Source organism: Hydractinia symbiolongicarpus, chromosome 3 (assembly GCF_029227915.1).
Source record: "Hydractinia symbiolongicarpus strain clone_291-10 chromosome 3, HSymV2.1, whole genome shotgun sequence".
Classification (NCBI taxonomy): Eukaryota; Metazoa; Cnidaria; class Hydrozoa; order Anthoathecata; family Hydractiniidae; genus Hydractinia; species Hydractinia symbiolongicarpus.
This window is the reverse complement of record NC_079877.1, coordinates 24,572,567-24,586,174: the sequence shown is the minus strand read 5'-3', so window position 1 is coordinate 24,586,174 and position 13,608 is coordinate 24,572,567. Positions and strand designations below refer to the sequence as shown.

General features: G+C 34.4%; 2 protein-coding genes across 3 annotated transcripts; one reads left to right on the top strand and one right to left on the bottom strand.

Annotated features, from left to right (window-relative positions):
• The first annotated feature begins 1,841 nt into the window (after positions 1-1,841).
• On the top strand, positions 1,842-10,576 carry LOC130636397 (homeobox protein PKNOX1-like). 2 transcript variants are annotated; one of them, XM_057446103.1, is made up of 5 exons: positions 1,842-1,932; positions 2,243-2,785; positions 3,612-4,169; positions 8,475-8,551; positions 9,577-10,576. In XM_057446103.1, exons 2-5 carry the CDS (start codon positions 2,255-2,257, stop codon positions 10,058-10,060), a joined length of 1,650 nt encoding a protein of 549 aa, XP_057302086.1. In that variant the 5' UTR covers positions 1,842-1,932; positions 2,243-2,254; the 3' UTR covers positions 10,061-10,576. The 2 variants fall into 2 exon arrangements, with proteins under 2 accessions (XP_057302086.1, XP_057302087.1); XM_057446104.1 differs by lacking the exon at positions 1,842-1,932 and having other exon boundaries at positions 1,990-2,785.
• Positions 10,577-11,161: 585 nt separating this feature from the next.
• On the bottom strand, positions 11,162-13,514 carry LOC130636396 (DNA ligase 1-like). The gene has a single exon (XM_057446102.1). The coding sequence runs from the start codon at positions 13,280-13,282 to the stop codon at positions 11,348-11,350; it is 1,935 nt and encodes a 644-aa protein (XP_057302085.1). The 5' UTR covers positions 13,283-13,514; the 3' UTR covers positions 11,162-11,347.
• Between the last annotated feature and the right edge of the window lie 94 nt (positions 13,515-13,608).

The window sequence follows — 13,608 nt, the reverse complement described above, 5'->3', positions numbered from 1 at the left end:
GTGGGCGGGGATTTGGGTGCATAATTATCTTGCAAGTTGTGTTTTTTGGTCAAAGTAAACCAATGTAAATACAATTAATAGTTAATTGTTTTGAAATAATCTTCTCGTAAAATAAACTTGAAATAAACTCTAAATCTTTTACACGATTACCTCGTTCGCTAGTAACTCAAACTTTTCCCTCTTATGCACACCCCCCCCCCCCCCCTCTCTAAAGTATCACATCAATGCCATAGTATGGCAGCACTATTTAAGAGCCACAACATCTTGCTACTGACAGCATTTTCATCAAAGTGCTCAGCATTATTTAGTTTCTTTTCCAAAGGCTTTTTGGAGCAGGTATATAAGTTATTTTTGTATTAAAAATGGCGAATTGTCGCTATGTAGTAAATATATATATATAGATATGTATATAAACGAATTCTTCACCACAAAAGAGCATATATATAAAGTGCTAACTATCATATGTGGTCTCAGTGTGAAAGATTTTCTTTGCTTGTTTTTCCTTTCGCAAACAACTTCAGAAGATTATGTCAAGTGTTTGAAAAACTGAAGGAATTTTTTTGTCGAAAACCAGAAAATTTTGAAGTATTTTATTATACAGGGAGTTAACTTCAATCACGGAAACTGTGGATCTTTCTGATACGTTCTTAGCACAATGCTGTGAAGCTGGTTTTTAAGTATGTCGATACGCGTATCGTACCAAAATCCAACCATGTATCTGAAAATTTTGATCTCATAACTTTTCGTATATATTTTTGTATAGCTGACGTTGCCTTCCAGTGAATATGTACGTTCATTTAATGAATTATTTCTTCTTGTTTTGAATTTCTATGAATTTTATGAAACTTTCAGTAAACCATGGGGTTTTTTAGAAGACAGGATTTTTGACAGGGTATTTCCATATTATTTATTAGCTATTCGACACAATTTAAAAATAAACTTAATTAGGAACCTAATGTAGCGCCTTCACAACATATTTCCCAGAGATCTTTTACTCTTTCTCGAACAGCAAGAAGAAGTGGTATTCCGAGATCGTCAGAAAGAGAAAAAAAGCCGTGGGAACGAGGTTGGCACCTTGTCTGATAAGCTGGCTTATTATGAGTGAGACATGACGAAGCCCAAACTGATGTTTTGTAGAACATGTGAATTGCTAAGTACTAAAACGTATAGATTTACAATGATTTTGGGACACTGCTTCCTCTCTTAAAAGAGTGTTTGTCAGATTTAAGTCAGGAAAAAATTATATCCGTTAAAGTTTGTTTTGTGGTTACACGAATGCGGTCGAGATTATAAGCGGATCCTAACCTAAGCCCAGTTTAGAGAGCCCCCTTATCTTAACTTAAGGGTCGTAATCCCGATGCCAGAGAATATACAAATTCCCCCCTCGCTGGTTGTCGGGATTCTAAATATCGCGCAGAAAAAAGTACTGTATGTCACAATACATTGAAAATTCAAACTCATCACCAAAACAGTTGCATTATTCAAAACATAGGATTCACGTCAACTTCGTCACTATGGTTTAATTTTAAAATCTCAAAAATCCTAGATTTTTAAAACCTAAACAAGACCTGAAAACGAAATTGACATTCCAGTCCTTGCCGTAAGTCTAGTGTTTGCGGGCAAAAGCGGTTTTATGTTAATTTCTGTGATATATGATATATGAAATGGGGAGGGGATTAATTAAGATCGACGTTTTATGTAAAGTCACGAAGTAGCTATTCCTTCTGTAAATCGTTTTAATATTGGCTAAGCTTATTCTCGCTCGAAATTTTTAACCCTGGCGTGGCCGTTGCGCGGTAGTAGACCTCGCATGTTTTTTATATAATCTTTTATTGCACGTGTGGCCACTTTAATAGATTGGCTACAGCACGTTGTGAATAGTTTCGATTGATCCCATGTTAAAAAGATTTTGATGAAGATTGACGCGTTCAGGTGAGTTGTCAGTCAAGTTATTTTTTTAGCCTGGTTCATAAAAAATTTTTATGATTGTATACAATCATCGCTAACAACCACTTTGAAACATTAATGAACTGACCCTTTACGGATTATTAGTTTGTATAGCGTCCTGCTGAAGACTATTTGTGCATAATCAAAACATTGTTTGTAAAGCTTTAATCCTGCAATAAACTTCTCCCGCCGCAAGAGATAGAGAAAAGCAAATTAGAAACAAAATGTTCTTGCAAACGTGTTTTTGCCCTCAACCTAATTTTAGGATGAATTTTTTTCTTTTAATGGATTACAGATTACTTATTAAATGGAGAAATCTGCAGAGATAAGACCTGGATTATGCATGCACCAGTTACAACATGGAGATCACCCACAACAGACACCACTGCAACAACAGCAGCAACAATGTGTTGCACAGTTAAATCATGCAACTACTGCAAGTATATCTGCTTCTCAACAAACTAACTTGCAATCTCACCCTTTTGTTGTGTCATTAGAACAGCCAATGAATATTGTGAATGCAAACCCAGTAACTTCTCTCGAGCAAAGAATTTTGCAGTTTGATTCAAATTTAAATGAAACTAACATATCACAAATTATGACAGTACAACCAACAGATCTTCAGGCGATTGGTAATATAGTCAATGAGAAAGTTTCCATATACCGACATCCTTTATTTCCATTGCTTAGAATTTTGTTTGAGAAATGTGAAATTGCAACAAACTCCATTGAAAACGTTAATTCGATAACATTTGATAATGAAATCAAGTCCTTTATTACTCAAATGGCTAAGGAAAACAAACCGTTTTTTACAGAAGATGCCGAAGTTGATGGATTGGTAAGTGTTAACTTTAATAAGATAATGACAAGCTTAAAAATTATAAATTTCTTTGGTAAACTAGAAATCCATTTTATTTCTAATAATAAGCAACATTCAATAAAAGTAGTACTAAGTAGTTGAAGTTGGAATAATTTCAGGGATGAACATTTTTGAGGAATTAATTATGATGCTGTAGCTTAACTCTTGCACTTTGTGGGGTTCAATTCCTCTTGGTTTGGGCAAGTGAATGTTACCATAGCCCCGTGTCAACCCCACCCATGTGAGAGAAATATGGGAGATGGCTCACTGTGTTAGGGTTTCCAGCCAATTACCCAAAACCAGATTAAATCTTTTATTTAGTATATCTTGTCACACTCTAATAATAATAATAATAATAATAATAAATATTTAAAGTGGCTAGCCCAGAAAATCACAAAAACCTATAGTTAGTGGATTGTTTCCACTGGGGGCCACTAGAACAAAAAAGAAACAAAAAATGATAAACCTTAGACTGCCTCAGCTCAATCAAACATAGTAACATTTATAATCTGTGAAAATTGAAAAGAAAAAGAATAAAAAACAAAAATTAAAAAGTTAAAAAGTGATCTCCATTAGAATTTGCCAAATACAAATACAAATACTCTAAATTAAATTCTGCCAATTCCACTAAAACATTCCACCAAATTTTCTTCCAAAAAGAAAAATATGTATACAGGAATTTCACATATAATATATGCACAATAACTTGTTAAAAAGTAGAAACAAAAAGCAAGCAAATATTATCCAGGATTTACTGTTGTGCTAAAAAAGGCAAAGAATAAAAATATAATGTTCATTTTTTTAGATGCTGAAGTCCTTACAGGTGTTAAGAATTCATTTATTAGAACTTGAGAAGGTTAATGAATTATGTAAAGATTTTTGCACTCGTTATATATCCTGTCTAAAGGGCAAATTAAATAGTGACAATATCATGAGAACATTGGATATAACAAATACACCACCAGCTAGTCCTACAGTTCAGACACCCACAGTGACGAATGCTCAACCAAAACCACCAGAACAAAGAACACAAACTTCCTCTGCCAGCAATACTTTTTCAATAACTGAAGAGTCTTCTGAGAACAAAAGTTCAATCAATAAAAACTCTGAAGTACGATCTCGCAGTCTATCAACTGGTTTTCTTAACGTCGAACCAGAGAATGATTTGACTATAACACGGTCTGCATCTACTAGTTGTGAAACGCCCTGTGGTAGTTCTGGTAATCCAGAGTCTATGGGTAGTTTGTCAGTTAATCATTTGACCAGTGGATTTTTGAGTAAGAAAAACAAATGTGGCAAGCGAGGAGTGTTACCAAAACATGCTACAAATATATTAAAAGCTTGGTTATTTCAGCACCTTGTGGTAGGTATTTTTGTTAACTTGATATATGAATCTTATTTGCTAAAATACTTTTGCAAAACAAAAATATTTTGTATAGTAACACAATGCAAGTCAAATAAGTGTCTAAGTTCTTATTTAGATTTATCTCTTTAAATTGTGTTAATAATAATAATAATAATAATAATAAATATTTAAAGTGGCTAGCCCAGAAAATCACAAAAACCTATAGTTAGTGGATTGTTTCCACTGGGGGCCACTAGAACAAAAAAGAAACAAAAAATGATAAACCTTAGACTGCCTCAGCTCAATCAAACATAGTAACATTTATAATCTGTGAAAATTGAAAAGAAAAAGAATAAAAAACAAAAATTAAAAAATTCAAAAGTGATCTCCATTAGAATTTGCCAAATACATTAGAGATGGAAGTCTTAAACGAAAGCAGACTTCCATCACAGGTCACTTGGTCTGGAAGATTATTCCACACTTTTGCAGCTCTAAATGGGAAGGCTTTTTTGCCAAATTCCGTGTTGACCAAGGGAAGTGTGAACCTGTTTTTTGAAGCTCCTCTTGTTTGATGATTATGACAGTTTTTTGTCAAAAGGAATTTTGAGCGCATGTAATCAGGAGCAATGTGATTCATGGCTTTAAAAACTAATATGGCATCGTTTTTGATGAGTAAATTATTCATTGAATATTCCCTCTCTTTCCCAAGAAAGGTACGGACACATTTTAATCGTTTTTCTAGTTTTCCCAATCTACCTTGGGTGGCACAAGCCCATGCCGAGGAGCAGTAGTTGAAATATGGCATGACAAGTGCATTAATTAAAAGGTTTTTTGTGTGAGGTGTTAAACAGGATGCAATGGTTCTAATTTTAGAATATTTAATTAGTATTTTTCTATTTATGTCATTAATGTGCTTTTCCCATTGCATTTTTTGATCAAATGTTACCCCAAGATATTTAACTTTTTCGCTCCTCTTCAAAGGAATACCCATATAGTTGATAGTTTTGTTCTCAACTTTTTTTAACTGGCTGTGGTTGCCGAAAAAGATTGTTTCAGTTTTGTCCGTATTAATAGTCATTTTGTTATTATTCAGCCAGAGGTCGACTTGCGAAAGTTCTAACTCGACCTGGGAGACAAGGGTATACAAGTTTTTATGAGACGAAATAATTATTGTATCATCCGCATATAGATGGTGGTAGTTTGAATTGATGACAGATTTTAAGTCATCAATATACAAAAGAAAGAGCAGGGGCCCCAACACAGATCCCTGCGGCACCCCAAAAGCGTCTTCATGAAGCAGATCTGATCCTGTGTCGTTTACAAGAGTCAGCTGCATTCGGTCCGTTAAGTAGGACTCGAACCAGTCAAAGGCAGCATCTCTGATGCCAAAACACCATAGTTTTTTTAACAAAATTTTATGATCAACAGTGTCAAAAGCTTTTTTAAGGTCAATGAGCACAGCACAAACAAAGTTATGTTGGTCGAGCTCAGTAAGAATAAAATCAGAGACATCGACTACTGCAGTTTCTGTGGAAAAGAGTTTTCGAAATCCGGACTGTCTGTCATTCAGGAAGTTGTGCTCAGAAATAAAATGAGACATTTGCTCATGCACTAACTTTTCAAAAATTTTCATAGGAATTGGCAAAATGGAGATAGGCCGATAATTAGTAGGATCTGTTTTATTGCCACTTTTAAAAATAGGCGAGACCCTTTTAGTCTTCCAACATTTAGGTACATAACCAGTAAATAAAGATTTGTTGAAAAGACTTGATAAATAAATACTTAAAACTGACGAACCTGCTTTTAGCAGTCGTGAACCAATTCCGTCCAAGCCTGTAGCTTTATTAAGTTTTAGTGATCTAATTATTTTTTCGACACTTTTGGTCTCAATACGAGCCCACCGAAAATCGTGTCTGCTAACAGGTGGATTAACATTAGTAGTGTCAGAAGAAAATTTAGAGGCTAGTTTTGCACCAACACTGACAAAAAATGAATTGAATGTGTTGGAAATTTCTTTTGGGTGAGAAGTTTCTGTACCATCGTTTTGGACTACTCGTTTTATCGAGGTAGTATTGCCTGACTTATCAGGAACCAGTTTTTTTAGGGTTTTCCAAAGTTGTTTTGGCCGTTTTTGAAAGTCCTGCAAAACGTCATTATAGTACTCGTTTTTGAGTCGATTTTTGAGACCTATTACCTGGTTCCTTTTTTGTTTGAAAGCTTCCCAGTCTATGATGGATTTTGTTTTTGATGCTTTCCGTTTCAAGAAGTCTCTTTCTTTGATGGCTATTATTAATTCATCAGTGACCCATGCCTCAACACGGCCAGAAAATCTATGTGTTTTGAAAGGGGCATGTTTGTCAGCCACTGTTTTAACATTTTTATTCAGTTTCTCACATGCTTTATCAAGGTCATCATAATTATTAAAATATGACCAGTCTAAATTCCTGAGGTCTTTCAGAAAAGCCTCTTCACTGAAGTTCTTGTAGCTACGAACCTTGCATGTTTTAGGTTCAAATTTTGGCCTTTTGAATTTTCTGATCACATAAACTAAATTGTGATCACTGATGCCTAAATCCATGACACCAGTTTTAGAAATACAAGAACTGTTAGAAAGTATCAAGTCTATAAGAGTGCTACTATTTTCAGTAACACGAGTTGGCTCCGTAATATGTTGTTTTAGGAAAAGAGTGGAGCATAATTCCTTTATTTTGGAGGAGAGAGCATATTTTGAAAGCATGTTACAGTTAAAATCTCCCAAGATAAAAACTTCTTTCTCTTCTGGGAGCTTGTTAAAACACTGTTTAAAATGAGTACACAGGTTTTCGGTACTCTGCAAATCACTACCTCCAGGTGGCCTGTAAACCCCACACACGTAAATAGGTTTAGTTTTTTTCAGGCACACTTTCACCCATAGTGATTCAACATTTTCGAAGTAAAGGTGTTTCAAAAGGTGGCTATCCAAGTTTTCATTAACAAAAATTAGAACACCCCCACCTCGTCTATTCCGATCATTCCTATAACAAACATAGCCATCAATTTTAACGTCATTGTCAGTGATGGTGTCATCAATTTTGGTTTCACAGATGGAGAATACATCAAGTTTTGTTTGATGTAGCAGATGTTAAGGGGATTCTTATTAAATAGTTTTTTCTAATGCACTATTTAAGGAGATTAGGCCACTGCTAAAAAGCCTGTTAGCTATGGAATTAACAAAAACAATATATCAAGCAAAATTTTTGGTGAAAGTACCTGTTCGTGTTGACACTGCAATTAATACATTCTAATATATATTTTAATATCAAATAATTAAAAAAATCTAATTACAAAAATTTATATTTCATAAGGGTTTAAAGAAATCTTTGAACAGGATAAGAAAAAAAGTAGTTTGGATATAAATATTAAAGAAGTGAAGAAATAAAAATCTCTTTAAAATAATAATAAATGATAAAATCTATGATATACTTTAACCCTATTTGATCAGGGGGAGGGGTGGATCCCCCTACCCCTGCTTTTTCAGTTTTCATATTTATCTATTAGCCACCTGTATGCTAAATATTTAGGTCCCATACGTCTCAAAGCTTTAGATATTGGTTATAACATGAAACTAAAAATCTCTACGAAATCCTTTTTGTTAGGATTATTCTTAGGCCTTGAAACTTTCAAGATAACTTTTCTCTAGGGTAATCTTTTTGAGAATTTTGATCATGTGATTAACCTGATTACCCTTTTAGTGGATTTTACCCAAAAATTAGGGAAAATCAGCTTTCCGTACAATTTTAGACCTTTATTCTTGGGAACCATGTAAAAACTGGAAAATATGTTAAATAACTTTTGTTTGCCTGTCAGAAACTTTAAACAGAATGTAAAAATTCGCTCTAGGATGTAAGTAATTGAATTTTAAGCACAAAGTGTTATGTTAGACAAAATTTAAGCTTCCAATGACGTCACAGAAAAAGTGCTGACATAAGAAGAATTTTAATGATGTACTAAAAGTGTGCCAAGTTTGATTAAATTTGGACAAGCCTGTCAAAATTTTAGAGGGAGGGGGAGGAGGGGGCGGGGGCGAATCGACCCCTGGTCATAACATGTTCGAAATACCCCAGACTGAATAGGTTTAACTACTGTAAAGAAAATATGTCTGTTAACTAATTGCTTACCTGCCTTTTCTGACTTTGTGTATAAGAACTTGACCTAGAACTGTTTGCCTTTTGAAGTATCCGTTAAAGTTCCTAATGTAGTTCCAAATTGCTTCATTATTCTGAAAGAGTAATCAATAGAACCATTACTTCGTTTTGAATAAACAGATTACCAATTTATTTCTAGCACCCGTACCCATCAGAAGAAGAAAAAAAGCAACTAGCTGAACAGACAAATCTTTCAAACCTTCAAGTCAATAACTGGTAAGTGAATTTCACAAAACAGGGCAAGTTTGGTTTTGCACAATTAAGTGGGAGCCATTTTTACGAAAGAGAGTGGTGTTTTATTTAATTCTCCTTGGAGGTACTTCATTGGATGATGCAGAAAAGAATGGTTGTTTTTTTGTAGCAGAATTTGGATTTAAATTGTTGGTTAAGGTTTAGCTATTTGCCATACAGGTTCTGCTATTTGCTATTCAGGTTCGCCGGTTTTTTTATATACTTTTAGGATTTTTATAGTTTATTCAGATTTTCATATTCAGGTTTAGGGATTTTGTTTAATATCGTTTGTATATATTTGTATTGATCTCACCACATTTTACAGAATAAAATATCCCTGTTCGCATTGTCATGACAGCCACCATGGAACCCCTTTGACGAATGAGTATAGTAAAATTTTATATTTTCACTCTATTGAACAAGCGGAATTTGTTACCAATAGTTAGTTCCATAAACACATTCTTGTCACAGTTCAACTGGGAAGGTTGCTCAGGGAGTAAAAAGTGTTCTCAGGGGAGGGATGTAAACACTAAGCAAATCTCTCATTGATAACATACAGCCATATTTTCACTGTCTAATCAAAATTCCTCAAAGTTTTAAGTTGCACGAAATAGCGGTTCCTGGTATATGTACAACGGACGAAAATCTGAAGTCCGGAAGATAACGGATGAACTTTTCGTCGGTCTAATCTCTAGTGGTTCAAGAATTGTTTATAATTTGGAAAGATTGTTTAAGTAACGTGTGGCGTCTCAGCGCTTGCAAGCTACATGTAAAAAAAGATTTGTGCCGTGCTTAATGTAAAAGTGATCTATTGACAGTACTTGCCTTTTAGGTTGGGGTCTCAAGGGTGAATTAGATCCTCTATTGACCCCAGAGGAGAAATGGAGAATATTACCCCTGTCTTTTCTTGCTCCGTATTTACATTGATGATGGTACCTTTTTTACATGGACGTAAGTTCAAGGTCTGTCCCATAAAAGTTTTTTTGTAATGCTAGTTTGATTTTTTGCAGGTTCATAAATGCTAGACGAAGAATTTTGCAGCCTATGCTGGAGACGACAAATTCATTTCTGAAAAATAACAAGAAATCTAAACAACAGAGAAATGCTGCACAAAAGGACTGGACGAACACAATCGGTGTTTACAACGCATATCGTACAGAGGCCTTACAAACCCACACACCAACGTCACAACACCAACAAGTCGGATTGGTAGTTAGTCCAACCATGGTACCTCAATCCACCACTATGTTAGTCAATCTCAACGACGGTCAATCTCAACAAGTTATTATAACTCAACCGTTACAGTTTGTTCAAGTTAATCAAATGCCATTACAAGCAATGCAATCTGCGTACCTACCAGTGCAACAGACAGCTTCTACGCATGCGCCAGTAATGTCAACAGCCCACCAGCCAACTGTGATGATACCTATGCTGACCGATAAGTCTCATGAACTTCTTGCAACTGGTATAAATGCAAATCAGCAACACACATAGTTTATTTCCATTCTTCAAGAATCAGTGTACTTCGGTTGCTAAAACACAAGTAATCTCGAGATGCGAAACGCTTACGTGGTCATTGTTTAATTCGTTACTGCGGAAAGATATATATATATTTAATGGTCTTGGTTTTATGAAGACTTTTTTGTTTATTTTCTACAATTTTATTTATTGTTTTTTTTCAACACAAAAAGTTCAAATCGTATTTTACGTTGGAATAAAAATGCAGGTAAATGTAATAGTTCTCCTGTTTCGAGTGTTTTTTTTAATTTTTGTTTGTTGAATCCGTCACCAGAGGAGAGTTGTGTACTCGTAATTTCATTATATATATTTTTATACATGTATATACCTATCTATGTATGTACAAAGATATGTATGTACAAAGAATATAGACTTTTGTACATAGAACGACATATTTTTAAATAGAAAGTTTTGACATATTGTTTCTTAAAAAAAGTAGAAATTCTTGACTAAAAAATATTGTTTTGTTATCAATAAATTGTTTTAATTGCACATCGTGTCTTGGGTCGTGGTTATTGTTAGACTGTTAGAAAGAGATGCAATTCTAATAAATTTACAAACCTACTGCCGTTTGTAAAATTTGGAGACTGTATCTGGTAAATATTCTCCATTTAGTCTAGAAAATACTCGCGTGCCATGAAGGCTTTTATGTATGCAGCAGAGCGCATGAGTGATTACAAACCCTAACCCTAACCTTATCAGAAAATAATTGTGGCTCGCTCACTGCCTTACTTACAATGTTCTTCAAATTTTTGCTAAAATTTTATTTCGGATGTTTGCTTTTTTTTTTTAAAAAAAAATATGATGGTTGGGCATTTTTAGTTTGTAATTTGAAATTGTTATATAGAGAGGAGAGGTTGCTAAATTCCTTACATACAAATATATGCGCCGGAAACGAAAATTTAATTTTGGCGACTTTGCGGCACTTAATTTCCCGATTTTGCTTTAAAAAGGGACACCTTGCGATTGATCCAAAAATCGCAAATATTTTTTCCTTCATCAGCAATTTCTTGCCAATAACGATATAAAAACAAGCGCACAGGTAAATTTAAAACCTGACAACATAGAAAAACGGAGTAGTTTTCGTAATATATTTCGTTTTATATTATTTGTCGTAAAATCTATGGAATAAATATGCGAATGTGAATGCTTTATACGTCTACATGCAGAATTGTTGCTTTGTTAGAATTCTTTAAAAATATGTGTTTTTGGTTGTAATTGACAGCGCAAAGTTTACGTATTGTAAGAACTCCTTGCTCTGAGTTAATGAATGTCCCTGCTTTCTTCATTTTTTAATTCCGCTTTGTGGGAAAAGTCATTTTTCACTGCTGTTAATATATCTTTTTGGTGTTCTTTAACGCTCTCACTGCCCAAAGGTTCTAGGCGTTTTGAAATAGGAGGTAAATCCGCATTGACGAGCTTGTTGTTTCTCCGAACGCCGGTGTTCACTCTTTTCTTTGATTGTAAAACTTCATCTCGCCTTCTCTCTTTCTCTTCCTGTAGGATGCGATTCTCGAGCTCGTCATAAAAATCCTCCTTTTGTTTTACTTTTTTTTTGACTTTATCTATTTCTTTTTTTTCTTGCAACCAATCATTGTAACTTTTTGTTTTCTGTTTCGACTCAACAACGTCATTTTTATCACTAGTACGATCTTTCGCGAAGGATGATGAATGCTCGCGTTCCTTCATTCTTGCATCTGCGTCAGTGCGTGAAGATGTTGTCTTTGGTTTCTTTAAGCGTGTTTTCTTCATGCGGATATTGCGTTCCATTTCTTCTAAGGCGTCCTTCACTATAGCCTCTGTAAACAAACGAACTGATGTGTAACCTTCCGGACACAAATCATCATTTAAATACACTTGACGAAATTTATCAAAGGATTGATTGTTGTTTTTCGGCTGACGTTTAACTGGCGACGTCGATGGTCTGTTAGATTTACTTGCTGCCATTATATCTTGGCACGAAGTAGCTGGCTTAATCTTGCGTGCGCGTGTGCGTGTGCGTTCTTGTTCCATTGTGTTTTGTGAATACTTCAGATTCTTTGGAGGGGTTGCTTTTTCTTTTTCTTTATTACTAAACGGTTTAAGCTTGTGCTTATTCTCTCGTAACTCCTGTTTCTTTCGATTTATCCACTCTTGTAATTTATCAACCTTGTATTGTTCTTGCGATGCTGAGATTTTTTGTTCTTTACGTCTTATTTTTCGTTCCCTTCTTTCTTTTCTTCGTTTCTCCTTTTCGCTCTTATTTTTTCTTTCCAACCATTCCCGCAAAGCTGGGTTCGCGGTGTCTTTTAAGCTCGCATCAAGGTGATGTTCTTCCTCAATTTTTGCCATTGTTTCCGTTTCTTTTGCTTTTGGTTCTTTTCTGACAATAGTTTTCTTTTCCATACTCGAACGCTTTGTTAGAATTTTCGTGTCATCATTAAAAAGATTCCTTAAGACAGGGAAATTTGATCGCCTATAAATTGAATTTTTGCAACAGTTACAAAAACAAACATCAGTGCTTCGTTTCAATTTTTTCTTCTTTCTTTTTCTGGGTGATGATAAAACCAAGGCTTTTTCAGGTGTTTCTTGTTCATCAGAAATGGATTTACTTTTCTTGTCGGTATGTGTTGTTTTATCGCTGTGGTCGAGCTCGTCAAGTATAGCACGATAGTTATCATGTTCCAAAACAAAGGAAACCTTTTTCTCGCCTTTGTTTAAATCATTTCCTTCAAATTCAGAATTTTCATCTTTAAACGTCACTCTAGCGGGCGATGAATTTTCTGTGTCCGTTGTTTCATTTTCACTTTTTATTGGTTTGCTTTTTTCGCCATGTTCACTTTCTGTATCTGTAACATAGTGGTTTTCACTTTCTTCGCTTGAACTTTGTTCATCGTCAAGTTGCTTTTTGTTCTTCACAATGTCACTTGCGTTATCATCAGAATCCGATTCCTCTGAAGTCAGTTCGCTTTTATCTCCTAAGTCGTTTGGTTTTGTTTCAGTCGTTTTCAATTCATTTTCATTTTCTTCTTCAGTCATGCTCTCTGGTAAACAAACTTCGTTATTTGTATTATTATCAGCATTAAAGTTTTTTTTACCTTCTAAATTGTCATCTTTAGGCGAAACAAAAAAGTCCTCGTCTTCCTTTCTTTTATTTTCTACGTCGTCAAGGATATCGCTGAATAATGCGAAATCTAAATCAATTTTATTCCGCGACATTTTAAGGCATTTAAAACTTTAAATATTTACTTTTAGCACAAAAGTTTAATGTATAAATCTTTTGTTGGCGCTTTGAGAATCAATAAAGATTCTAAACGATCCTGATCATGTTATGTTTACCACGTTGCCAACATAGTTAGTCTTAAATAATATATCATAGCGCTTTTTAAATAAGTGAAAAATTATTTTCATTTTCAGTCACACTGACTACATTTTATTCAGCCTATTGAACCCTATTCATCACACTTGATTTTTTCTTTACAAGCAAATTAGAATTTAATGAAATGACCTTTCAAACAATTTTTTATTTGTTTACATTTGGTTTC